The sequence below is a fragment of the Hipposideros armiger genome, unplaced genomic scaffold (assembly GCF_001890085.2).
Source record: "Hipposideros armiger isolate ML-2016 unplaced genomic scaffold, ASM189008v1 scaffold_853, whole genome shotgun sequence".
Lineage (NCBI taxonomy): Eukaryota > Metazoa > Chordata > Mammalia > Chiroptera > Hipposideridae > Hipposideros > Hipposideros armiger.
Window position 1 is genome coordinate 343,855 of NW_017732203.1, and position 25,194 is coordinate 369,048.

The 25,194-nt window shown below is 51.7% G+C and overlaps 1 protein-coding gene across 4 annotated transcripts in view; it reads right to left on the minus strand.

Annotated features, from left to right (window-relative positions):
- Window positions 1-2,031: 2,031 nt before the first annotated feature.
- Window positions 2,032-25,194, minus strand: part of ARHGEF4 (Rho guanine nucleotide exchange factor 4) — an 83,397-nt gene continuing 60,234 nt past the window's right edge. Inside the window, exons 2-11 of one of the 4 annotated variants that reach the window (XM_019629406.1) lie at window positions 23,165-23,304; window positions 10,593-10,772; window positions 9,355-9,534; window positions 9,104-9,283; window positions 7,521-7,648; window positions 7,032-7,161; window positions 5,147-5,278; window positions 4,181-4,424; window positions 3,361-3,438; window positions 2,032-2,827 (exon numbers count right to left, since the gene is read on the minus strand). In XM_019629406.1, coding sequence (XP_019484951.1) covers window positions 2,676-2,827; window positions 3,361-3,438; window positions 4,181-4,424; window positions 5,147-5,278; window positions 7,032-7,161; window positions 7,521-7,648; window positions 9,104-9,283; window positions 9,355-9,534; window positions 10,593-10,772; window positions 23,165-23,304 — 1,544 coding nt within the window. In that variant the 3' untranslated portion in view covers window positions 2,032-2,675. Of the gene's footprint in view, window positions 2,828-3,360; window positions 3,439-4,180; window positions 4,444-5,146; window positions 5,279-7,031; window positions 7,162-7,520; window positions 7,754-9,103; window positions 9,284-9,354; window positions 9,535-10,592; window positions 10,773-23,164; window positions 23,305-25,194 lie in introns of all 4 variants that reach the window. The other 3 variants (XM_019629405.1, XR_002122428.1, XM_019629407.1) reach the window with 3 other exon arrangements.

The window sequence follows — 25,194 nt, forward strand, 5'->3', positions numbered from 1 at the left end:
TGTGTGTGTGTGTGTGTGTGTGTGTGTGTGTGTGTGTGTGTGTGTGTGTGTGTCCGTGTGTGTGTGTTTCCGTGTTACCCTGAGCTGTTAATTACTCATCCTGAGCTTTCTGAAGGTTTAACAGACTTGAATAGACTGCAGATAACATGCTGCAAAGGAGGGTCTGATCTTTTTGGGTAGAAAGTTGCAAAATTGATCTTACATGTTTCAGAGGATTTGTCTCTTTCCCCACCCCATTCACTTAAAGAACAGAAAATCTGTGGGGGTCACTTTATATGAGTTCCACGACTAAAGTCAACTCACTTGGGACAGGGACAGAGGAGAGGTGGTCATCTCTATCCAGGGAACCCAAATGGGCTGTAGGACATGGTGTGCTCCAGGATTGTGCTGCAGGTTGGAGAGAACTGGTGGCTCGTCTCGCTCTCCTGAGCCCTGTTGGAGTCTCCTGGAGTCCTTGTGCAGACTAATATATAATCGGACTGGGTCTGAGGCCAGCACTGCTGTGCACCCTTCAGGGTTGCTCTGACAGTCACTCGAAGGAGAGACCCCAAGGAGCCACATGGGTTGTGACTGACTAGGAAATGGTTCCTTTGAAAAAAAATTTTTATGATTTTTAAATAGTGTTTTTTTAGATTGTTCTCTTAGTACATTTTTAAGCTGAAGTCGGCATTGTCTTCCAGTATTAAAGGCATCCCTCACCTCTGCATTGAACTTAGGTGTCAGTCAATACAAAGGAATGGAACATCCATCCTGAGCCAGGCCCATTATGTATAAATTCATACTATTTTAATTTTTTATGCAATCTGATGAGTAGATGAGCTCAGATTTAAAATTCTTAAAAGCACGTTTATTGTAACAAGAGTTATGTATTAATACTGCAGTTTTCAATAAAGATTGACTTGTGTTGCATATTGTGGTTGTCATGATTTTTCCTTGTAGGTTTTGTTTGGTCTCAAGATGGTTTGCCTGGCTGGGAGGTGGTTTAACTTCTCTCAAGTTGAGAACTCCAGGGGTTTTGGGCATAGGCCCTTGTGCTCAGCTGCTTCCCAACTTAAGCCATGCACTTTTGACCTTGGCAGTGTGTAAAGGTGTGTGGAGGCAGCAGGTTGTGGGGACTGTTTCCCAGGTGGGAAGGGGAGGGAAGCCACCCTCATTTCGTTTCTCCTGGTCCTATGGCCCAGGTACTCCTGGAAAGACACTTTCTTCCCCTTTCACTAAGGAAGATGCTGAGACCCAGAAAGGTTATGGATTGCCTGTCTCCCCAAACTCACATTTGCTAACTTCAGTTCAACAGACTGGGAGCTGTCGGGGAGGTTGTGGGCTTCCAGGCCCAAGGGGGAGGGAGGATCTGAGCCAGCTGTAATCCACACCTGGACGGATCCCAGGCCCCATGCTGTCCTCCCAGCTGCCTTGAGCCTCTCAGAGGCACTTAGCCTGGCCACCTTAGCCTCTCCACCAAAGCCCTGAGGCATGGTCTCAACTAGGTGAGCCCTCACCCCACCTCTGGGCACTGCTGGGCTCAGTCCTCCAGGGTAAGGGAAGGCCTGGTGCAGAGACAGATAGGGGACATGGAAGGGTGGGCATAGAGAGAAGACAATGCAGACACCAACAGAAAACGGGCTGGTCACCAGCTTATTTTTCATGTTTCTTTATGAAATTAAATGTAGTTTCTGGCTTAGAGAAGGTATAGTGCAAGAGTCACTACATGCTGCTGAATTCCCATGGGCCAGAGGGGAGGCTCTGCTCCATACCCACAAGTGAGGCCTGGGCCGCTCTCTTAGGCGCCCCCTCCCTGCGGGTGTGGGCTTCCCTCTAGCCCACATGCCCACTAACCTTGTGGGTCAGTCCTGGGTATTGGGCCAGAACTCAGTCCTTATGGCTTCTCATGCCCATTTAGGGTAAGGCAGTCTTCCTGTATCACTAACAATTCTTTTCTCCATTGTTAGAAAAACAAAATCTGAACAAAAAACCAGAATCAGGTTCTGGAATCAACACAGCTACATGTAGACTGGTCACAAACCCTGATGGAAACATGCAGCTGACTACATTCTTTCTTTCCACGGTAAACACATCACAAGTGAGGTGTCCAACAGCCAGGAGAACCTAGAGAGGGACCAGTAGGTAAGATGGGGTCCTCTGGGACCAGACGTTGTGCACAGAATTCCTGGTTCCCACCCTCCAGGTATGCCAGCTGCCACTATCAGTTGGGGGGCCTGCAAGGAGAATTGGAGAGTAGAGGGGCACACAGCCCAGCTTTCCAAGTGGTGGAAAGCAGTCGGCCTTCTGCACAGAGGAGGAGGAGGGATGATGTCCAAAGAAGAGGGTCCAAAGTGGCCAGTTTTCTCACGTACATTTGCCTGGCTGGTGGTTCTGAGCTGTGGCTCCCAGGAGGCCCCGCAAAGGTCCAGAGATAGTGGCGGAAGGTTCCTGTGCTGTGGGGCTTCCCACCTGTCCATTCGGTGTCTTTAGTGCACTGGTAGTGGGGCAGAACCAAGAGTAGAGCTGCAAAACCTGGCATGTACTGCTGCCAGCGAGCCCCTCCCTTACTCAGCCCTGCTCATCTCCAGTTTGCAGGACAGGCAGAGAAGGACCGGATGCTGTGGGTGGGCCTTGGTGAGGGAAACTGGAGGCATGCTGGCAGCACAGGTCCAGACGTGCTGTTGGGGGGTGTAGGTTCACTTGTGGAAGGGTGCCAGCTGGCTAATGCTGTGCCAGAAAGTGGATGTCTTCCGCTTGGGCTCTGCCAGCACCAAGACCTGTTGCTGGGGCAGGCTGGCAGGCAGTACTGGGTGCTTCTGACGCATAAGGTAGTAGGGCCGGCCAAGGGCTGGTTAAGAAAAAAGAGCCGGGGTTATGGAGGTGCTTAGGGAGCCGGTGACACAGGGCACAGTGGCATCCTCTGCTCTGGGGGGTGGCATGGGCCCTGTCCCAAGGCCCTGTCTCAGACCCCATAGTAGGGAGCTAGCTTCCTATGGGGCTGACCACACCCAGGGGCCTGGGAAGACGGGCCCTGACATTTCTCCAAAGCACAGACCCTGTGCAAGGCTTGGCCATATCTCTGTAGGAATGGGGTGTGAGCGCCTTCTAGGTAGTTGTGAGAGGCCTGCCTGGAGAAGTAAGACTAATGGTGCTGCTCTGAAGGGTGTGAGGGGATTGAAAGAAAGAATGTCAACTGCAGACTGACACAAGTTTCATCACCGGCAGCCCCTTACCAACAACCTTTGGGAACAAACTCCTGCAAAGGGCAGTGGGTCATTGAGGACCCAGCTGTTAGCCGACTTGGCTTTGCGGGTCAGAGAAGGGTTCAGTGGTGGCTTGGGCCAGGCTGCGGTGGGTGGACATGGGACCACCACCTCTTACCTTTGGGCTTCCAAGCTGCCTGCTGCTTGCTGGCATTCAGCATGGCCTGCTTTCTCTGCAGCTCAGTAATGGAGAAGCCTGGAGGGAAGGGCGCAAATGGGACCCTGGCTTCCCTGTGATGATTTGGATGCCTTTCCACTTCCCCCTCCTCCCCGGCCCAGGGGCCTCTTGTCCTGTGCTTCCTGGCACTGGTGCAGTCTCCTGTACCCTGTACCTTCCACGGAGCTTGGGGCCCATCCAGCTATAGGGACTGTTGCTCAGCCAGCCAGGCAGAGGCTCTGGTGCCCAGGTTGGGGGCCCTCCCAGCATGCTCCCTTGCCCTCCCTCATTTGTCATCTGATCCCCGACATGTCCAGTGCCTGTGTCCCCTCTCCCCACTGTGGTGGAGGCTATTTCCCAGGCCAGGAGCCAGCCTGGTCACTGCTGAGTGGAGGCCCAGGGCCTCTTGAGACCAAACACAGACAGGAGGGGATGCAATCGGGGGTGCCCTGCTCATGTGGGGGTAGAACAGGCTTCTGGAGGCCAGCCCCACTTCCTGCTCCAGTGTTCTCCCAGGGTTTGTGCTGTAAAGGGGCTCTCCCACATCCCTGCAGCTGAACAGAGGGCTGGCCCACCGCTCTGAGTGCATGCACTTGTATGGCCAGCAGACCCTTGCCCTGGGCCTGCACCCAAGAGGTGCTCTGGAGACTTGCCAAACCCAAGGCACTACGCAATGTGACATGCTGTCCCAGTCTGATTTTCCTGACCCCCTTGTATTCGGGGGCGAGCAGGCCTTGTGGGCCCTCAGAGCAGGGCAAAGCAGAGCTGAGGGGTCGCGCACCTGTCTCATGGTCCAGCTGCACCTGCTCCCTCTCCCTGGCGAAGGCCTTGAGCCAGTGCTGCTTCTGCTCGGGCTTCCGGGCACACAGCAGATGGCTCTCCCCCGTGGTGCCATGGTGCAGCCGAAAGGCGTTCCTGATGCTCACATGGAGGTCTCTGTCCTTTCTGTCCTCTAGGTCCAGGACCTCCAGGCCATCCATGTCCACTCGGCCCTTGTAGTACAGCACGTCCCGGCGGAGAAGGTCCTGCCACAGACACCGGGAGCTGCCAGCCAGCCTGTTAGTCAGGCCCCTCCCTGGCCTCCGGTCCGCCCTCCTGACATGCCCAAGGCCCTACCTCACTCTCTGTTGCACCTACCTCCCCATCAGATGATGAGCTCACAAGGGCAGAGGGAGCCTGGTGTGGACCCCAACTGCCTGACCTAGGATGAGGAGCCTTGCTCCTCCAGCTAAGTCACTGGCTGGCCTGGGGGTCTTGAAGGCACCTGCAGTTTCATGGGGAGGTGGCCATGGAAACAGTCAGTGGGCCAGGGCCAGGTGCACAGCAGAGAAGAGTGCCAGGTACACCAGGACCAGGCCTGGAGCCAGTGATCAGGAGGGCTTCTGGACAGGGCCATTGGGCCATTTTGGAAAAAGAAGCTCGCAGCACAGAGGAAGCAGGGAGGCTGCTGGGGCAGAGGACCCCAGGTGTGGGGAGCGGAAGCTGAGGTATAGAGAAACAGGCAGGCTCAGTCAGTAAGGCGGGTGTTCTCAGCAGCACTGGACCTGGTCAGCTGGGCCCTGGGCTACTAGGCTCTCTACAGAAAGCCACCTTCATTCTGGCCCTCAGGGCCTGAACAGGAAGGGCCATCTGTACTTGGGGCTCCTGGGAAAGGGATGTTTTTTCTAGGCAGCTGCTCCCAGCCCTCAGTTTCACTTCTCCATTCCTGCTCTAAACAGTCTGTCCAGTAGGGAAGTGACTCTGGTACCTTTTTACAGTAGATGAGCTGGTGGTCAAAGAGAAAAAACATCCTCTGCTGGGTCTTGGCTTGTGGCTGTGTAACACGAGTCAGCTCCCCTGAGTAGATGAGTTCTGAGCTCCTGACAAGGAGATCTTCCCCCTGGAGCATCCCAAGGAAAGCCATGAGCTGAGTGCCTCACCTGGAGCTGAGAGGAAACCCCTTGTTGGGCTCTGTGCCCTGCCTGCATTGTTGGAGGGGGGTGTTTGCCACTGGTCCTGCCTGCCTGCGGTCCCACCAGGGTTTGCTGCAAGCAGCAGGCCATAGAGGGCTGCTCATGAAAGCCAAGGAAGTGGAGGGGGCAGTGAGGTGGGGAGTAGAAAGGTGGTTTGACCTGTAAGTTGGCTGGCTCTGCAAAATGGGCTCCACGGCAGCCAGTGGCGTGAGCATGTGAAATGTGGCTAATCCCTATTGAGATGCCATGTAAGTAAAATACACACTGATTCTGAAGACAGTATGAGACAAAGAATGCGAAATAGTTCACTAATGACACGTTAATTACATGTTGAAATGATATTTTGGATATAAGTTAAATAAAACATCAAAGTTAGTTTCACCTGTTTAATTTTTTTTCTTTAACATGTAAAATTCCCCATGTGGCTCACATGATAATTCAATTGGATGGTGCTGTCCAAGACAATAATTAGACCTAGCTGGAGGTCATCTCTGAGGTTGGTCTTATAGGGGTTTCCTTTAGAAGAACACCTTGGTCCCAGCTAAATGTGTTCAGTACCTGAAGTCCCAGCCTCAGACTTCACACTTTTAGGCTAAGGCCTGTCCCCTTGGGGCTCCTCCTGGAAAATGCAAACCACAAGGAGTTGTTGGCAGACTTTTAGTTTGGGACAGGGCTGGGCCTCAGAACCAATCTCCAGGAAGACAAAAAAACAAAACAAAACCCACAGGGAGTCTACCGTATTTGCCGGCGTATAAGACGATTTTTTGGCCCTGAAAAATATGCCTCCAAGTGGGGGGTCGTCTTATACGCCAGGCACACTTCAGATAGACTGCCCATAGTGCTTGCCCCGTGCCATAGTGGCCTCCCGATGCCCGCCCACTTCATTCCACATACCGTTCAGGCATCAGCAGCGCTGCTGGGTGTATGCTCGGCTGTTATGCGATTTTGCTGTTATGCGATTTTACCACACTCGCAAAATCGCACACAACCGACCATATAACAAACTGTGTATTTTGAGTGGAAATGTTAGGGGGTCGTCTTATACGCCGAGTCGTCTTATACGCCGGCAAATACGGTAATTCCATATTTCTAGGGTGAGGCCCTGGAAGGTGTATTTTTATAACATTTTATGGCTGGTGGTGGGGGTGGAGAGAACAGGACAGGGATGCCTCTGGAGGACAGGAATGTCACCATTCAGGCCTCCATGTTGCCTGATAAGACAAGATTGGTGGGTACTAGGGGACTGCGCAAGCAAGGAAAACGTAACCAAGAAGCTCTGATTAGTGGTGATCATTTTTTCAGATGTGGCCTGTCCCTTGAGGGCAGAGGAACAGTTTCTCTTGCTGGGCTGGCTGGCTACACTTTGGGAACAGCATGGGACTTCCCTCTGTGGCTGTGTAACAGGGTGACACCCCCCCCAAAAAAAATCCCTCCTCCCCTCACTTCACTAGGAAGGAGGCCACCAGGCCTGTTCTGGGAGGTGGCACGAAGGCACTATGGGCCTGGACTCTGTGCTCAGGTGGGTCACCCAGGCAGAGAACCAGGTTTTCTAACACCAACTCCTGTTGCTAGCTCCAGGAGCACAGTCCCAGCTCTCTCCTAGAGTTTTCAGGAGCAAGTATGATTTTAAAGCTAGTGGCCAAGCCCCATGGTATTTGCTGGGGTGTTGGGCTCTCTCACCTCCCAGTCCTCGATGGAGCTCTGCCACTGAGCAATCTTGTCAATGTTTTCAAGTCTCCGTTTCCGTTCGTTGATAAGCCGGGCCACATTCTTCATGGCATGTAAGGCAGCTTTCACATCCCTGAAATCCCTGGGGCAGAACAGAGATGGAGAAGGGCTGTGACATGGAGAGAGGAGAAGGGCTGGGAGCCTCCTGGAGCCCCGCCTTCCCCCCCCCCCCCCCCAACCTGCTGCTCTCTGGGGCTGTGCCCTTGGTCTGTCAATGCACACCACCATATTCTCCATAAAGGTTGTACAGAGCAGAACGTATATCCTTTATGTCCTCTTCCCTCAGCCCACCGATAGCTCTCAAGAGCAGGGATGGTTTTACTCTGCTGTCACCCCAGGGCCTACAGCAGTGCCCAGCACACTAGGAGCACTCAACAAACGGGCTGACTCCAGGTGTGAGGAGCCTCAGGCTGCGGCCCCAGTCTCTGCTGTGCCGCCTACCTGTGTTGGGGGTGAGTGTACTTGAGCAGCTCGGCCAGCTGCAGAGGGTACTTGCAGATCTTCTGCACAGGCGTCAGCAGGAATCCGTCCAGGGAGATGTCAATCATCTTCTGCAGCAGCCGGCAGGCCTCAAAGAAGTACAGGTACTTGCTGAGCTTGCTGAGCCTCGAGAGCTCCACACAGGCATTGGGGTGGTTGTTGCAATACTCCGAATAGATCTGGAAGTTGGCTTGCTGGGGTGGGGGGTGGGGGCACAGCTGGAGGTTAGGATGGCTGTCTCCTCCCCCCAGGCAATCCTGCCTGTGTACAGAAGGAGGGAGCTGGGCTCAACCCTCTACCTACTGCTCAGGCACAAGCTATGGGAATCACGCCCAGGGATGTAAAAGACCTCTGAAAACTCTGGCCATATGTATACCCCTGTCACCACCAGCTTCCTCGGCAGGGCCCTCGGCAAGTATTTTAACTGTATCAGTCAAAATATATTTTTTGGATGAAATCAATAATTCTAATAAAGACAGGCTATCAAGGCCAAAAATGGGAGGGAGGGAGAGAGGAAGAGGGAGAGGGAGAGGAGAGAGAGAAAATAAATTGATGCCAGGGGCCATGGCTGTGCTTCTGGGTTTTCATCCTTGGCCCAGTGTCCTGCTTCTTCCTCACAAAGTTCTGGCCTTTTTCTTCTTTTAAGCTGTATCTACCAGGTCTGCCATTTAGTGACTTATTATATCATGGACTTAGGTGAGCAGTAACAGCTGTTGGCTGGTGGTGGCTTGCTGTGATGGTCATACTAGGCGATGTCCATCAAGTGTCTGTTCCTGTTGTTCCCTCAGTCACAGCTCTGCCTGCTGAATAACTGGACCCCAACCCCATACTCACTCAGGTGCCCAGACCCACCATCCATTCCTGTGCGTGGACAGACCAAGGTCTCCCTTCCCAGTTCTCCTCCTGCCACTGGAGACAGGTGGCAGAGCCCTCCCAGCCCCCACTGGCAGTAGCCAGGAAGGAGCCCACATTGTCTCTGATGGAACCCCACAACTGCCACAGGAGAAGGATGAAATGTGCCTTCCCTGTCTGGCCAAGCCAGGAAGAGTCCCTCTAACCCAGACCAGGCCGGTAACCTTGGCTAAATGCCAGCCAGCATCTGGAGTGGAAGTGCACACTGTCAATTACACATAAATTTCAGCTTGTTCACTGTGTGAGGAACCCCCGAATCAGCTATGAACAAACAGCTGCTAGGGAGCTCAACAGGCATCCCAACCTACCTATTCCCTCTACTCTGGCCCAAGGAAATCCTTCTGGGGCTGAGCCCAGGCCCCCTGCTCCAAGTAGCCGCCTCTGACTTGCTTTATCCCCCACAGAAGCAGAGACACTTCTAAAACAGTGTTGAAGTGTGAGGGGGTAGGACCTAGAAGCGTCTAGGAAAAGAGTAGCAGGTTACCAGGCCGTTAGCCTGCAGGGCGACTTCTAGCCAACTACTGGGCTGGGGCCTGGGGGCAGTAGTGGGTCGTAGGGGCGGAGGAACCCCCATTAGAGGTGGATGGCGGGAGGGGTGGGGGCGGGAGCAGGTCCCTGGTGGGCAGACTCACGTGCTCCAGGAAGCAGGCGCCCAGCTCGCTTAGGTGGGGTCGCTCCCTGTTGAACTTCCGCTCCAGGGCCTTCACGAAGGCCTTCTGGCACCGGTAGATGTCCTCGATGTTCCCGAAGATGGTGCGCAGCTGCTCCTCGTTGAACATGTCGGCGCGCTTGCGACACTGCCTGATGTAGCCCTGGGGACAGGGGCGGGGCAGTCAGGTCCTCTCTGGACCCGCCCCAACCTCTACCGCACTGCCGGCCTCACCTCGCAGATGTCGCGCAGGTGTTTGATATAGTCCCTTTCGGTGCTGAGGATCTCGTTGATGACATTGGTACGCATCTGGTCCCTGCTGCTCTGTGCCTCGGCCCCAAAGTCCTCGGCCCCAAAGTCCTCGGCCCTGCCATCCCCGGCCTCGTCCGAGGGCTTATCCTGGTTCACCCGCAGCTGCAGACGACATGGCGGGTCAGCGCCTGAATCTTTGCGGCAGCAGCGAGGAATTGGGGCTTAGAGAGCCCAAAAGGCGCACAGGATCCTGGGCAGGCCCTGAAGCTGCCCACCCCCCACCCCTGAACAATGCTCATCTGGACAGAGGGACAACAGGTTCGATGCCCGCTGCTGCTGTCAGTTTCACTTGAGACTTACAACCCCCTCCGAGGAGGATGCCCTGAACCTCCTCCTCTGCTTACACTGCTTATGCTAGGCACAGCGCTTGGAACAGAGCGGATACTCACTCCCGTTTCTGAACCCGCGCCTGCTCTACTGGGCTCTCTAGGGGCCCTGAGGAAAGTGGGTGGTGATGTCGCCTTGCTGGCTCTCTGACCCATAACTAGGAAAGGCTTCGGGTGCGGAGCCGGCAGTTTATCCAGGGAGTGTGGACAGGAGAAGCAACAAACTGAACCCCAGGGCCTGCCCCTCCCACCCACTGAACTGCCCTCTGCCTGGCCATGTGGTCTGAGCCAGAACTCTTCCTTGGATACCAAAGTCCCCCTTAGGTAGGAGCTGGGTCCCCTCCCTGTGATCTCTTGGGCTATGTAAGGACTTAATTTGTCCTTGGCTCAGTTTCCTCAGGTGTGAGGTTCCCAGCTCCCAGGGCTGCTATGAAAGTTGCAACTGAGAGGACCCAGGTGAATGTCCTGCACGGCGCTTAGTAAACGCCTTGTAAACCGAGTTGTTAGTGGTATTCGGACATGCAGGTTACCCCTGGGGATCCACATACCTTCATTTCTGACCCGCACCTCTCTGACTACTGAGGGCCCCCTGGAGGAAGCGATGGGAGCAGGGGTCAGAGTTGGTGGCTCTGAAGGAGGAGGAAGGATATCACTGCTCCCTGGGCTGGCCTTCCTGACATCCACCCACCCAGCTAGTAGCCTGTAGTCCCTGCAGCTGCAAGTGGGAAGTCCACGCCCAGCACCTCGGGCCCCAGAGCAGTCTCAGGCTTGCGTTTCTGAGCAGAACCAATTGGCTGTTTACAGGCTTGGGGGAAACTCAGGCCGGTGCCATACCTGCACGAAGCTGGCTGGAAACCAGCTCTCACCATCAGCGACATGGCCCCACCACCACTCTCTGTTGGTGGCATCCATTACTTCGATGACATCCCCAGCTTTGAAGACCAATTCCTGGTCATCCATGGTGATGTGGTCCCAGAGTGCTTCAGCACAGACCACACTGCCATCGCTGATGAGCTGTGGAGAGAGCGATGGACAAGCAGGTCAATGCAGTAAGGCTGCCATGGACCTCCTAATGGGGTAGAGTGCTGCTGCCCTCTGCCTCCCACCCCTCAGCAGCCCTGGGAAGAGAAAATCCTAACTCATGTCACAGAGGAGCAGACAGAGGCTTTCTCAGAGCCAACTGCTTTTCGGGAGGCAGGGCTATGCCCTGGTCATGTTTAGACTGGCAGGGCTCATGATGAAGCCTGAACTGAACTTGACCATTAGGATTTTGGTGAGCCACAGAATCTGAGGGTCAATCATGTTGCTCACTCCCATCCCCATCGGGCCAGTAATTAAACTATTGCCTCTCAGCTCCACCCATCGTCTCTGTTCTGCTCTGGGATACTGAGACTAAGGCACTGCAAGCTGCATTTGTGCTGTGCCAGGGGCTCCCTGGTAGATTCTCATGTGGCATTAGAGGGGACCACAAAGCTGGGAGAGAAGGGACTGGCTCCTTGCTTTCTGCTGGCTTCTTGTGGACTTGCAGTACCTTTGTGGTCACCTGACAAGCAACAATGCTGTTTCACCCAGATACAGAGGTGCCCAGACACGGCAGTAGCTGGATCCAATGTGCATTGTTTTTTGAATACTTGCAGAACCAGACTCACAGCATCCCACCTCCCCACAATCAGCACCAACTGGGCAACACCCCTCCTCAGAGTTCTAGGGCCCAACCCCACAGCATTCTCAGTTCTAATTATTCCAACCCCCCTTCTTTTATTCCCTAGCTCTAGGGGAGGTTGGTACATCTCACAGCTGCCACTTTAGTAATAGATACCTCAGGACTGCTCTTGTGCACTTGGCTACCAAGTCAACCACTTTATACCTGGATGAAAACCTTTACATTAACTGCTCACTGCTGAAATAACTGGCATGGATCCATCATCCTGCATGGCTGTGCACTTCACATCACATTCCTGAGAGGCAGAGAGACCACACCATCCCAGGCAGTCCTCACACACCCAGCTCCACTTACCACTGGGCTGACACCTGCTTTCCTAGAATGTGGGCTGTTTCTCCTCCTCGAATGATGAATGACTTTGGGGGTTTAGGGCAAGATGGAGGGGTAGGCTGAGGACTACACAGGAGGTGAGGTCCATGCCCCTCTCTTCTGGGACCAAGTATGGCTCTGATTGTCACAGCCATGGGCTGGCTCTGTGACTAAGCAGTCAAGGCCTCAGGCATCACCAGACAGGCCCTCTGCACTGAGCTGCTTGTCCTGCTCCCCACTGGGGTGAGTCCCCCCTTGGCATTAGGCCCAGTGGGGCCTTCCCTGGGTCTCCCAAACAGCGTGCATGCTCACCCTCACATCGAAACTGGGCACAAGCAGGGCCTAGCAAGACTGGTTGGGTCTCCACCTGAGTGAATTCCACTCACTGTCTAACAGGTGTCCACTGTGCCCTGAATGGGCAGGGTGAGCGGTGGGTGGGCCACCTAAACACAGGAGCCTACTCAGACTGGGCCTTTCCCCCAGACGGCCTGAGCAAGTCCGTTCAGAAACTACCAGTTCTTCTGTTTTCTGGGGGTAAAATCTGCTCCAAACCCTGTTGAAACCACTTTTCAGAATAATCCACAAACTGGTGTGTACATCTATTCTCATATGCAGCATAGCTCAGGAGCTGCCCAGTCCTGAGGTCCACCCAGAGACCCTGTGCACAGAGCACTGGGCTATTTCAAGGCTACAAGTCTCCTCAATGGGCCACTGGACTCACCCAGCTAAAAAGACCAACTACAGGCATGTCCTCTTCTGCAGAAAGGCCTGACCCCAGGATCATGAGATCCTGACTGCAGTATGGACAGGGTAAGACAAAAGGATTCAGTGAGGCGGCATAAGAGGAGCCAGGCTGCTGCATGTAGGGAGCAGGCACCAGTAGGGCAGCCTCGGTGCACACTGCACACAAGCAGGCCAGCACACCAGGCCTCGGGTTTCTGGCTTGAAGACAAGAAAGAAGCAGAGGACTCAAAGGTGGTCTGGGTAAGCCAACAAGAATGCAGCAGGTGGATGTCCCCATTCAGGGGCAGTGACTATGGGTGCATGTGAGCTTCAGAACAGAGGGAGTGTATGAGCACAAGTGACATCAGCATCAGGACACAGGGCATGTGTGGCCATGAGTGAGTGTGAGGATCAGGACAGGGGGCACATGTGACCTCAGGTGAGTATGTGTGTGCATCAGGAAGACGTATGTTTTGAGTGATGAGTTACCGAGACAGTGGAAAAATTCACTCTTGGAGCTTCTTGTGTAACCTGAGGTTTGGCTCCAGCAGAGAACAAAACTTCATGTTTAAATTTTGTAGTTTTGATCCTGAAACATTGGGTGTTCTAAGACTCCCTCCCTCCTGCACAGCCCTGACATGCACCCGTCAGCACACATCCAGCTCTCTACTAGATGCTACACTTTGACCTCCTGAGACCAGGTTGTGGATTGTGTCCACCCTCAGTTCACACCAGCTGCACACACAGGTCTCTAGGACGGCATGGAGACTGCCCTCATTGCTGGAGCCCAGGCAGGAGGAAAAATGCTTACACACGCCAACAGCCCAGCTGTGCACCGTTTCCCTTCCCAGGTTGTTCCCACCTGCTATCAACTGGGATAGGCATCTCCCCCATCCCAATTTCCCTCAAACGAACCCTGAGCTTAAGCCCCTCTTGTAAGGACCAGTGCCTCCTCCCCCTGCTTTATCCTGCCAGCCCTTGCAGAGATTCTACACAGGTAGTTTCCCATATAGCTGCGAGTAAGAGGTGTGGGACAGAGGTAGGGCTTCCCAAAGAGACTAAGGTTCCTTACACCTTTATGGACAGACTCCCATAGCTGTCCTGCCTAGTCACCTGGAAGCCATTGGTGGTAGTAGTGGTTGGGGCAGGGGTTGGTTGCCTTTGTCACTTCCTTGTCCTAGCACTTTGCCAGTGCAAGAGGCACTTGATAGACACAAAGCCATGAAAAACTCCCCTGATGTCCCTATGCCTTGGTCCTCATCGATGCTCACAGTAACAATGTGCTCCAACTAGGTCACAAAACTCTCGTGTAGATCCACAGATGGGAGGCACTCTGATGAGTTACAGCAATGACTTTAACTGTTTATGTGATATCACCAGGACAATGCAGCTCCGTGGGTCACAGACACATTCTACCTTCAGGACAGTGCAGACGCTGCCAGGGCGCACGCTTGGGTGGGTTTCTAGGCAGGGGCCATTCAAGGACACTCCGTCCAAGGTGCAGCGGCATGGAAGCCAAGACTCGCTCCACACAGGCCAAGGGGCAAGGGTGATGGTTCACTCTTGGCCTGGCAATGGGGAGTAGAAGCTGGCTCTGAGGTATGGGGTGTTTATGTGGGGGCAGGTGGGAGACTGCTGTAGGGGAAGAGGAAGTTCAAGACTAAGACAAAAGCAGGGGCAGGGTGCAGCAACCCCTCCTGTGCCCCTGAGATTTTGACAGGCCTGGGGAAACAAGCTCTGCCTGGAAGTGCCCCCCCTGACCACCCTTCCCACCCTGCTCCACCTCATCTCTCATAGGTGAGAGCTGGTGGAGAATTCCAATGGACAATCTGGGAACTGAGATCCCCAGGCCGCAGCCAGGGCTGGAGGCTGTTCAGGGTGCCACCTGCAAGGTGGGCTCTTCCCGTAAGTGGGGGCAGCTAACTGAGACCACTTATCTTAAGACATAAAATGGGAAAAGCAGGTAATTTGCTGAGGAGCCTGCTCATCTTCCACACAGATCTCTCAAACCCACGCAGAAATGCATGTCCAGTTCGGCTCACACAGTGGTCACATGAATAGTTTCCAGACAACCGCAGAGGCAAGGCCACAGCTGCATCAGCCATCTCCAGTCACCCACAGAGATGCGCCATTTTACACACACACACACACACACACACACACACACACACACACACACACACACACGCGCAATTCAGATGACACACGGAAGGACCCGCTAGCACATGTGTCATGACGCCCCCGAGTCTCCGCACGACTGCATCCCCAGGCGTGAAGGGGAGGCCTCTCCAGGGCGGCGTCGGTATGGGGCGCGCTGGGCCAGGCCTGGCCGCCAGTCACTGCATAGGGAGCGGGCGGACACCGGCTGGGCGGGACTGGAAGGAGACCCGCGGCGTGGAGGTGCACAACGGTTGCGCCACTCACCGGGAGGAGCCCGCAGCGCCTGGCTGGGCGGTCAGCGGAAGGCCAGCAGGAAGACCAGCACGACGTTGATGAAGACGAGGAGTGCCAGCACAGCGAAGACCACCACGCGCTGGGCGCCAGGGGGCAGGTTGCAGCGCAGTACGGCGCGCAGGGCGCTCCCAGGGGCCGCGGGGCGGCGCCGGGCCTGCGGGACCCTGGCCATGGCGCGCGGCCTCCGCTTTGTGCCCGGCGATCCCGTGGCTCAGGGGCGCAAGCGGGGCGGGGAGCGCCCGGAGGGGCGGAGCCACCGCACTCCCAGGCGGCGTCTCCCGCTCATCCCGCAAGTGCGCTCCAAGGCTCCTGGCCTGCAGCCCAGCACCGAAGGGGTTGAGCTGGGCGGGTCACCCAGGCTCAGTCAAGCGCAGCGCTCTGCCCTCGGCGCAGCGGTGGAAGGGCTTAGGGAACCTCCGCGCCGCCGATTCAGCGATGCTGCCCCTGGACGGCGGGGTACACAGATGACCACGGTGGCTCTTGGGGTGTCGTGGAGCCTTGCAGATACAGGCGTACCTGTGCCGTGGGAATGGGCCAGGGATTCTGATTCCTAACACCAAGAACTGCCCTTGGCCCTCACTTCACAGATGAGTAAATGCAGCTCTGAAAGGTCAGGGAATCCGTGCAGTCGTAAATTCACACAGGAATGAATACAGGGATGGTGGAGCCAAGATTTGAACTCTGGACAGAGTGAGGCTGATCCACGCTGAGGCACTCAAGGAAGGGCCTGGTTCCGGATCTCCCCTTACTGACCTTGCACATTAGAGCAGATTTTGTTCCTGGAGGAAAGCAGCTGGTTTCTTCTCCTGCTAACTACTCTCCACCCCCAGTTTTACTGCGGTATAATTGACAAGTAAAAATTGTATATATTTAAGGTGTACAACTTGATATTTTGATATATGTATACATTGTGAAATAATCATAATCAAGCTAATTACCATAGCCATCACCTCACATACAATAGTTACCGTTTTGTGTGTGTATGTGTGGTGACAACACTTAAGATCTATGCTCTTAGAAAATTTCAAGTGTACAATACAGTATTGTTAACTATAGTCACCATACTGTGTGTACATTAGATCTCCAGAATTTATTCATCCCATATAACTTTGTACCCTCTGACCAATATCTTCCCATTCCCCCTCCCCCAGTCCTTGGCAACCAGCATTCTACTCTCTGCTTCTGAGTCTGACTATTAGATTCCACATGTAAGTGAGGACATACAGTATGTCTTTATATGTCTGGCTTATTTTGCTTGCATAATGTCCTCCAGCTCCATCCATGTTGTAGTAAAAAGCAGGATTTCTATCTTTCTTTTTATTTTTAAGGCTGAATAATATCCCATTGTATACATGTATCACTTTTTCTTTATCCATTTATGTTGTTTCTGTATCTTGGCTATTGTGAGTAATGCTGTAATGAACATGGGGGTGCAGATATCTCTTTAAATTCCTGATTTCATTTCCTCTGGGCAAATACCCAGCAGTGGGATTGAGGGATCATAAGGTAATCCTGTTTTTAAACTTTTGAGGAATATCCATACTGTTTTCCACAGCGGCTGCACCAATTTACATTCCAACAAGTGCACATCCTCACCAATACTCTGTTGTCTTTTTGATGATAGCCATTCTAACAGGTGTGAGGTGACCTCATTGTGGTTTTGATTTACATTTCCCTGATGGTTCATGATGTTGAACATCTTTTCATGTACCTTTCGGCCATTTGTATGTCTTCTTTTGAGAAATGTCTATTTAGGTCTTTTTGCCCATTTTTAAATTGGATTTTTTGCTACTGAGTCGTATGAGTTAGTTATATATTTTGGATATAACCATTTTTTTAGATAGGTGGTTTGCAAATATAGTCTCCCCATTCCACAGGTTGCCTTTTCATTCTTTTGTTTCCTTTGCTATGCAGAGGTGTTTTAGTTTGATGCAATCCCACTTGTCTATTTTTGCTTTTGTTGCCTATGCTTTTTGTATCATATCCAAAAAAATCACTGCCCGGACCAATGTCAAGAAGCTTTTCCCATTTTCTTCTAGTAGTTTTATGGGTTCAGGTCTTATGCTTAAATTTTTAATCTATTTTGAGTTGATTTTCCTATATGATGTGAGATAAGGACAGAATTTCATTCTTCTGCACGTGGTTCAACAGCTTTAAAAAGGGGGGCTTTCCACTGCCTCCCTGACAGAGCCTGCAACCTTAACCCTGTAGGGTTCAAAGATCATGTGCTGGTGTCTCTCATTCCATCCACAAGGGCTAGCTAGCTCTGTCACAGTCACCACACACCTCTGATGGATCAGAAGGCTGTGGCCGATGGGGCTGAGACTTAAAAGCTATTCAGAAGTGGGAAAAGATTTCAAGGCTCCATGCTCAGCACTGTGACTCCTGAGGCAGGAGGGGCCATGGATTGTGTGTAGAGAGTGGGTCTTCACACATAGGTGACATTGTCTCTGTAGGTTCAAGTTTCCGTGTGTGTGCCAGCACTGTATTTATGTGAGTATAGATGAGAGCACCTGTGGATATTACCATCCTGCTAAAGACCCCAAGTGGATGTGTGATGTATGTGTGTGTGGATACCTGTGTGTGTGGCAGAAGAGGGCTGGGAATGTGTCTGAAAAGGCTGTCTCCCCACTCAGACCTGAAAGTTCAGCCTGGCCCCATCTGTCCAGTTGGGGGGAAATAGTCTTCTTTCCGTTACCATCCACTTCTTCTGAAGCTCTCAGGAGGATTGTAAGGGAGCAGAAGGCAGCTCCCAGCCACCCCAAATCCCAGCACTTCTCTGTAAGACTGTGTGACATGCCCTTTAGTGGGGTTTGGACTTGGGTCAATGTTTCTTGGTGCCCCTGTGGTTCCAGAGCCTTCAGACATCCAGGAAGGAGGGCACAGAGACCTGTGCATGCTCAAGTTCCTGGGCAGGGCAGTTCTGGGACCTACCGGTTAGTGTAGTGCTGAGTGCTGTGGGTTGGCTGCACCCTGCCTGCTGCTATGCTGGCCCCAGGGGCACACTTTAGGGCTTCAACCATGGCCCAGTTCTGGGACAGGCCTCTGTCCCGTGTGCAGCTGAGCAGCCTGGGTAGGGTTTAACATGGCAGAAGAACCTCTGAACCAGGGCCAGGACCAAGGACTGAGAGGTAGCCTCCACCCTGCACCCAGCCTTCAGATTCTAGTGATCTGTGGGGACACCACAGGGAACACAGTGGCAATAGCCTTTTTATATGTCTTTCATGACCAAACACAAAGCCAAAAAAGCTTGAAGGCAAAGTTCACATGACTGCACAGACCAATGGTCATGAGCAGGACTGTGTTTGGCAGTGTCCTCCAGGTGTTCCATGAAGAAGCTGGGAGCACGAGGACAGCAGGTGGCCATGTGGCCTGGTGGGCCAGGCAGCCCTGCTCCCCGCCTGCTGTGCTGGCCTGATATTGGCAGAGCTCCTTCTATGCTTTAGGCTCCAGGCTAGAGGACAAGTTTCATGTCTGTCTCCCCTGTAGCTCCAGCTTTATCTCTTCTTGGCGGAATGATCCAGGAGCTTCCCCCAGTCCGCCATAACCCTCCTGAATCAGGGACATCAGAGAAACTCTATGCACAGGTATTTGGAAGAGACTTGGACACACCAAGGCCCTCAGAGCCATGCAAGGAGTGGGCAGCTCCACACATGTGCCCTCCTTTAACACAGCTGTGCTGGTCCATGGGGAAGATGCTGCTGTCCACAGTGCAGTGAGGTGGGTACTAGGAGACCCTAGGCCTGCTGCCAGAAAACGTGCCCTCCTCTCCTCTGGTCCCATCTCACAACTTAGGGTGGGGGGCTGGGTGCAAATGAAAAAGGAACAATGTCTTCCAAAGACATGTCCTACTTTCAGCCCTCTGGTGTTCAGAAATAAAATCCTTGGGCCAGCAGGGTTGCTCAGTTGGTTAGAGCACGAGCTCTGAGCAACAGGGTCGCCAGTTCAATTCCCACATGGGCCAGTGAGCTGCGCCCAAGCTGAGCTGCAGCTGAGCTGCCAATGGGTGGCTGGGTGGCTCAGCTGGTGAGAGCGCGGGCTCTTAACAAGGTTGCTAGTTCAACTCTTATAAGGGATGGTGGGCTGTACCTCCCCACAACTAAGACTGAACACAACACATTGAGCTGAGAGGCCACGAGCTGCTGATCGGCAGCCTGATGGCTCACTTGGTCAGAGTGCATGCTCTTAACAACAAGGTTGCCAGTTCAATTCCTGCATAGGTGGTGGGCTGTGCTCCCCCTGCAACTAGATTGAAAAAGCGGCGACTAAACTTTGAGCTGAGTTGTGCCCTTCACAACTAAGATTGAAGGACAACAACTTGACTTGGAGCTGATGGGTCCTGGAAAAACACAATGTTCCCTTCCCCAATTCTCTAACGCTGTGCCCTTCCCCAATTCCCCAATAAAATCTTTAAAAAATTCCTTGGGCTAAGGATGCCCTCAGGACTGACTGTAGAGATGGTGGCCCAGTCCAGACTGGGCAAAGGTGAGAGGGGGGCGAGGAATTGGGCAGACAGGCCCACGTCATGGGCACCTGGAAAAGGCAATGCTTTCAGACAATGCTGAAAGAAAAGAGGGATATTTTGGGGCACTGCAGCTAACTCATGCCGCAGGGACTGGACAGTCGTGAGACTTAAGGCATAAGTTAGGTGCAGGAAGTAGAGAATGAACAAGGTATTGTGCCCCCTTCTCCCTTTTGTCAGGGCATATACAGGTGCCCACATGGACACACACTGCCCACCCCACACTCCCTACAGTCCTGATCTTCCACACAGCTATATGCTAGGGCCTGGGACATTACCCAAGACATACTAACTGTTCAACAACATACACATACACATAACACCCCATAACCTTCACGTGCACATGTGTGTGGGCACATACACTCACTCCTTGGTACCCCCCAAATTGCCTTGCCCTTCTCCCCTGTGCCTGCTGCTCTTCAGGCCACATGTTTTGGGTTCCCTCCTGCTTACAAAATTGAGAAGTGGTCTCCTTCTGAGATTAATATGAACAAAAAAATGTCAAAATTTAGAACACAACACTCCAATGTTCTTAAACAATTACAAGTGAATATATGATTTTAGAGCAAGTCAAATATTCTATAGTATAGACTTTTCATCTGTTGTTTCTATAATGTCCAAATATAAAACTCAGGTTGACTCCTAGCAAACCTTATTGCCATTCATGTGGACAGCAGTGAGTGGCAGAGGATTCAGGGAGTGCACAGTGGGACATTGCTGCTCTTGGAAGACCAGGTGAGTCAGCCTGTCAATGGAGAATCACCCTTTATGTTTCTTCAGAGTTTCTGAATCTATTTAATGCTGTCTAAGAATTGTAACAGTACCCAAAGTACTCCAAACACCCACGCACAGTGACCTTCCTACAGCTGCCAGTGGGGCTCAGGTGCCACATCCACCCACAGTGAGGAAACTGAGGCCCTGAGAAGGGAATGACTTGCCACACGTCCTCCACTAGCCAGTGGCAGAATGCGGATCAGACCCAGGGAGGTCAGCCTCTAAGCCCAGGCCCTACACTTTAGGCTGGGCTGCCGGCTTTTAGGGCAGCATTTCTTGTTTTTTTTATTATACATGAGCATCTAGAAGTGCTGGTGGGTCTCATGTGGGAGAGCAGCCTGGAGGGTATGGCCAACTCAGGAGCCCAGCGTCCACCTGTGTTAGCTTGTTGTCTCCCTAGAAGGGCTCCCCAGCCTGACCAGGCAGCCCTTCTCTGCGATGTTACACATCCTTCCACCAGAGGCACCCGAGCATCCAGGGGAGACAGGTACCCTGGAAAGCACTGAGTTCTCTGAACACACAATACAGCATCGTTAAATGCTGTATTGTCAAATACCAAGAAAGACTTTTGAACCAAACAGGAAACAAATTCTCTAAGCAAGCCAAAATGGTGCCACACAATTCATAATAGAAATTACCTGCATTTCCCTCATAAAGGTGCCCTCTGCCAGAGTCCATTTGTGCTTTTAGAGCAGTCCTGCTTGTGGGGAGCCGGCTGGGATCGGCCAGGGACACTGAGGCTTTAAGCTGGCAAGCTACAGGCCTCCATGTTAGGGTGAGCATCTGGAGAGCAGTTTAAAAGTTAGAGACCAGAGCTGCAGTAAGGGTTAAGCCTGACAGCTGGCAAGCTGACAGGCTCTCAGGCCCGGGTGAGCAGCGTGGGAAGGTCGCTGGATAGAATAGCCAACGTCACAGACAACCTTGAAAGTTACAGACTGGAATGCCATCCTGTTAACAGTTTCTACTTGCTGTTTTGTCTCACTTTGGAGAGCTTGCTCCCAAAACCCCCTACCTAAGGAAAGCTTCTTTGCTATAAAAGCTGTGTACAAACAGTAAACGAGGCCACTCTCTTCCATCAGCACTGAGTGGACCTCCTGCCCCCAGCTTTTTGTCTCTAATCTGTTTATTTCTTGTCTCCCACCTAATCCTCTCAGGTGCGTTCGGTTGAGTGAGCTGGTCTTGTTCACCTGCTCTTGGCTTTCCTTGTGCAAAGCATCTTAGAATGAACAACTTGTCCAGGGCCCCATAAGCCCCGCCTCACAAACAGCAAGAGGTGACAGACCAGAAAAATTTCACCACCAGGTAGGAGATACAAGTATAAGAAGCAGACACAAGAACTCTAACAGTGTAGAACTGATGGCCAATCAAATGACCCCACAACTCTCCAGATTCTCTAAAAGCTGTATGTTAGTGTTCCTTCTTTGTTCCTTCAATCACACTGTCATTGGAGATTTATTGAGAGCCCATCACATGCCAGGTTATTTACATTCATTATTCCAGTCAGTCCTCATGTAACCTCGTGGTTATCCTACTTTACAGTAAGTGAGCCAATGTTCAGAGGGTTACCTGCTCACAGCTCCACACTGGCAGGGAGGAATCTCCCCTCTAGGTCTGGGGGCTCCAGTGCCCAGAGTGTCCCCCTTGCACTTGCTGCCTCCCACCAGGGCTGGGGCCTAAGACTGAGGAGGGCAGCCTGAGTCTTCAAGGAAAAGCAAACCATTATCTGTGAATTGTGCTTAAGATGACATAATATTAGAATACTTTTATAATATTTTTAACATACCTTATGAGAAGCACTTAAATAAAGGCTTTATTATAAAAATCAACTTATTTGGATGTTTATTCCTTATGCATCATGGATTTTGAATAAAGCATTATTTAATGACTTTAAAATCATTATTCAGAGCTGGGCCTGTAAGAAGAGTTCATATGCCATATACAGTCTGTGCTCATCTGTCGAGAAGGTGATGAGGACACCACACTCCTTAAGGGTTTCTGAGAAACCTACTGGCCAATTCATTCACAGGAAGTTAAAGGCTAACTGTAAGTTGATTCTCTTCTGAGGAAAAAAATGTCTTCTGGATGCTGCAAGATCCTAGGTGGCCAGATTCTGGTTTTAATGAAGGAGAAATACACAGCACATCCTGACCAGGAGAAGAACGTGGTATTGTTCTGGATGTGTGCTTGTGTCACTACCACATTATGTCCAACAGCCCCTTCCAAATTAAGTACAAAAGGTGAGGTGAGAAACAGGACCACAACTGAGAAAATGGAGAAGAGTCAAGGTCTCAAAATTTATCTCTCCATGGAGAATGCAGATGGAGAACATGGTATGGGGACCAGTTCTGCCTAGATGAAGTTTCTTACTAATGTTTAATTTCTTCTGCATAGGTAGAAACAGGAAAAAAAAAAGTAACTTGCACATAGTTGTCAAAGCAACAGCAGCACTTTCTGAACTGTTGGAATCCATAGGAAAGAAATCAGTTTTCACTTGCCTTGCCCCCAGTCCTGCTCAGACAACTTGTCGGAGGGTCAGGAGCCTCCCTTTTACCAAATAGAGCTTCTTCCATCCAGGATGGCTTTACAGAGGCTACTTGGTAGAACAGACCAGTATTCTTACATCATAGGTCCTGGATGTCATGCCCGCTACTCTGGGTCCCCTGAAGGCCCCATGAGGGCACAGGGAAGTCCTGTATTTGGACAAGCTCTTCTGATAAACACCATATCCTAAAGTAAGTGCCACAGGCTGAAAGTGTGCTGTGTACACACCAGTGCCACTGTCACCTGCTAAGAACACAGAGACTGTGGACACCTCAGCCTACATGAGTGTACTGGAGTTGCCTTGATGGCCAGGCCATCTATATCAGCCCCCTCCCTTCACCCACACAGCCCTGACCCTACCTCATTGATGGCCAGCTGCTCTCCGCCCCCTCCAGAGTGGCTGTAGTGGTGGCTGGAGCTGTGCATATCCTCATATAGGTCCTCCTCACTCCCTGTCTCATCAGCACAGACGGCCATGTCCAGAGCTCCATCAGGGATGGCTGGAAAGAGAGAGACCAGCTGGCAAAGAGGAGCTGAGGGAGAGGGATACACAGAAAAGGACGGGAACCTTTGCAGGATAAACACTTCTTCTTTGAGAGGACGGAGAAGATCTGAAACTAGTTTCTCAAAACATTCTTGCTGCAAAAACGTGGTCTGGTTGAAAGAGTGCACTGGTCGACTTTCACACCAATCATTTTAATCACCTACTTGTTCAGTCCCCACCAACTCCGTAAACCAGGAAACACAAATAACTGCCATAGCAGGACACTCAGAGTCCCTGGCAGGTGAAACTCAAAACCATTAACCAATGTGCCAGGTATAGTTTAAGGCCCTTAAGAAAAATGCTAACAACTTATTATGAAATATATACAGTATATCCAAAGAAATATACAGTATATATGAGGTCAGACAATTAAGTTCATGAATTTGTTGCAATGATGTTGCTAACCTTTTTTGATATCAGAAAAATTATTCATTATTAATTTGTACCAACTGGACAGTTAACCAAATTTACTATTTGGAAGTGCTGAAAAGGCTGCATGAAAAATTTAGACGACTTGAATTTTTGCCAACAATTCATGGCTCTTGGATCACTACAATGCACCAAGCTCACACAGCACTGTCTGTGAGAGAGTTTTTAGCCAGTAAACAAATAATTGTATTGGAACTCCCCCCCCCACTCACCTGATCTGACCCCCAACGACTTGTTTCTTTACCCAAAGATAAAGGAAATATTGAAAGGAAAATATTTTGATGATATTCAGGACACCAAGGGTAATACGACGACAGCTCTGATGGCCATTCCAGAAAAAGAGTTCCAAAATTGCTTTGAAGGGTGGACTAGACGCTGGCACCAGTGATAAGCTTCCCAAGGAGAGTACTTTGAAGATGACTGTAGTGATATTCAGCAATGAGGTATGTAGCACTTTTTCTAGGATGAATTCGCAAACTTAATTGTCTGACCTCATACATGCAAACATAGTTTGAAAATTAATAAAATAAACACCCATGGTTTGTTAAACATCCTGTTTAACAAAAATACCAGAACCTTAGATTTCAACCTCCTGTTAACCTCACTCTAATCCTATTCCCTTCTATCTCTTTTAGAGAAATATCCAAAATTTGTAACTTTTTATAAATCACACCTGTGCTTGTCTTTGTTTCAGCATTTGCTTCTGTTGAGTTTTGCATGGTTTAACCTTATAAAAATGGAACCATCCCCAGTAGCTTTTCTTCTCTGACTGGCATATTTTTTTAAGATTTTTTTTTTAATTGGGGAATTGGGGGATGGGAACAGTGCTGGGGAATCGGGGGGAGGGGAACAGACAAGTTGCTGTCCTTTTGTTCTTCAGCCTGGTTGTGGAGGACGTTGCTTCACTGGCCCAAGTTGGCACCATCATTGCGCTCTTCCTGGGTGAGGCAGATCAGTCGCCGGCCTCTGGACGGCCGCTCACAGCAGCTCTTGGCAGTTCACATTGGCTGCCGGCTGCTCATGCTGGCTGCCGGCCACACACGGTAGCTTATGGAAGCCCATTGCAGCTTCACTGCAGACTACGCCGTCGCCGGCAACTCACAGCAGCCCAGCTCCAGGTCGAGCTGTTGTTCACCATTTTAGCTGTAGAGGACAGTGTCACTGGCCCTTATGTGGGATCCGAACCGGGGCCCTGATGCTCAGAGCCAGCATCCCAAGCCAGCTCTTAACCAATGAGCCACTCGGCTGGCCCTCTGACTGGCTTTTTTTATTCAGCTTCTCATGTGCTGTGATTGATTCATTCTCTTTGATGTACAGTCTTGCATTTCATGAATATTTCAAATTTTACGTATCTATGGTACTGGTGGAGAACAGTGGGCTGTTTCCTGTCTTGTGGCTGGTATGAGTGGTGATGCTC